The 948-nt window shown below is 66.1% G+C and overlaps 1 protein-coding gene across 1 annotated transcript in view; it reads right to left on the bottom strand.

The window, feature by feature from the left end:
* LOC104513108 (spectrin beta chain, non-erythrocytic 4-like) overlaps window positions 1-948 on the bottom strand; it is a gene marked incomplete at both ends in the record, with an annotated part of 2,560 nt that overhangs the window by 1,193 nt on the left and 419 nt on the right. Inside the window, 2 exons of the mRNA XM_010156347.1 lie at window positions 46-183; window positions 250-935. Coding sequence (XP_010154649.1) covers window positions 46-183; window positions 250-935 — 824 coding nt within the window. The remainder of the gene's footprint in view (window positions 1-45; window positions 184-249; window positions 936-948) is intronic.

The following is a 948-nucleotide window of genomic DNA, read 5'->3' as shown; positions in this document are numbered from 1 at the left end:
CCACTGCCCCCCAGAAGGGGCTCAGCCCCCCCCCCAGGCCGATACCTGCCGTTGAGGTGGTCCTGGCAGGCGCGGACCTCCTCGGAGCTGGGGTGGCCCCCGTCCACCAACTGCTGCACCACCTGGTTGACGTCCAGGATGCGGCCCATGACGCTGTTCATCTCCTGGTCCAGGCTCTCGAACCTGGGGAGACGGGAGCGGGTGGGCTCCACGCCGGAGCCGAGGACGCCCCGAGACCCCCCAACGTACCTATGTTGGACCACCTCGACCTCATCCAGCTCCTCCGGCACCTCCATCCTCTCCAACCACTGCTCCTTCTCGTCCACCCAGACCTCGCAGGCGTGCACCTCGCCGAACATGCGGTAGACGGCCAAGGCGTGCTGCCGCAGCACGGCCACCTCCGCCACCTCCCCGTAGAGCTGCTCCACCTCCACCACCCGGATCTGCACGTCCACCCCTTGGCGGTGCTCGGGCGCCAGGAGAGCCAACTGCTTCCGGAGGGCCAAGACGGCCGCCCGGTGCTTCTCCACCTCTTCCACCACCGCCCGGTGCTTGCGGAGAAGGGCCTGGGTGGAGTAGTCGTCGTGGCCGAAGTCGTCGCTGGAGACGATGCGGTAGGTGTCCTGCAACCAGGCCACCAAGTCGTCCGTCTCGGCGCTGAACTGGAAGAAGTTGAGGGCCTCCTGCAACCGCTGTTGGTGTAACCCCGTCACTTCCTCCAGCTTCTTCCAACGGAGCCGGACTTCCCGCATCTTCTCCTGGATCCCACCGGGGCTGAAGCGTTTCTTGGTCAAGAGCTGCTCCCCCCTCTTCATGGTTTGGTGCAAGAGCGCCCGGCGGTTGCCCAACTCGCCCAACATGCTCTTGTGCTTGTTGGTCAACGTCAAGACGCTGCTGAGGTCGCGGCCGCACGTCTTGGCGGCCAGGAGCTGCTCCTTCTCCCGCATC

The sequence above is a fragment of the Eurypyga helias genome, unplaced genomic scaffold (assembly GCF_000690775.1).
Source record: "Eurypyga helias isolate BGI_N326 unplaced genomic scaffold, ASM69077v1 scaffold37527, whole genome shotgun sequence".
Classification (NCBI taxonomy): Eukaryota; Metazoa; Chordata; class Aves; order Eurypygiformes; family Eurypygidae; genus Eurypyga; species Eurypyga helias.
This window is presented reverse-complemented; position numbering and strand designations above follow the sequence as displayed.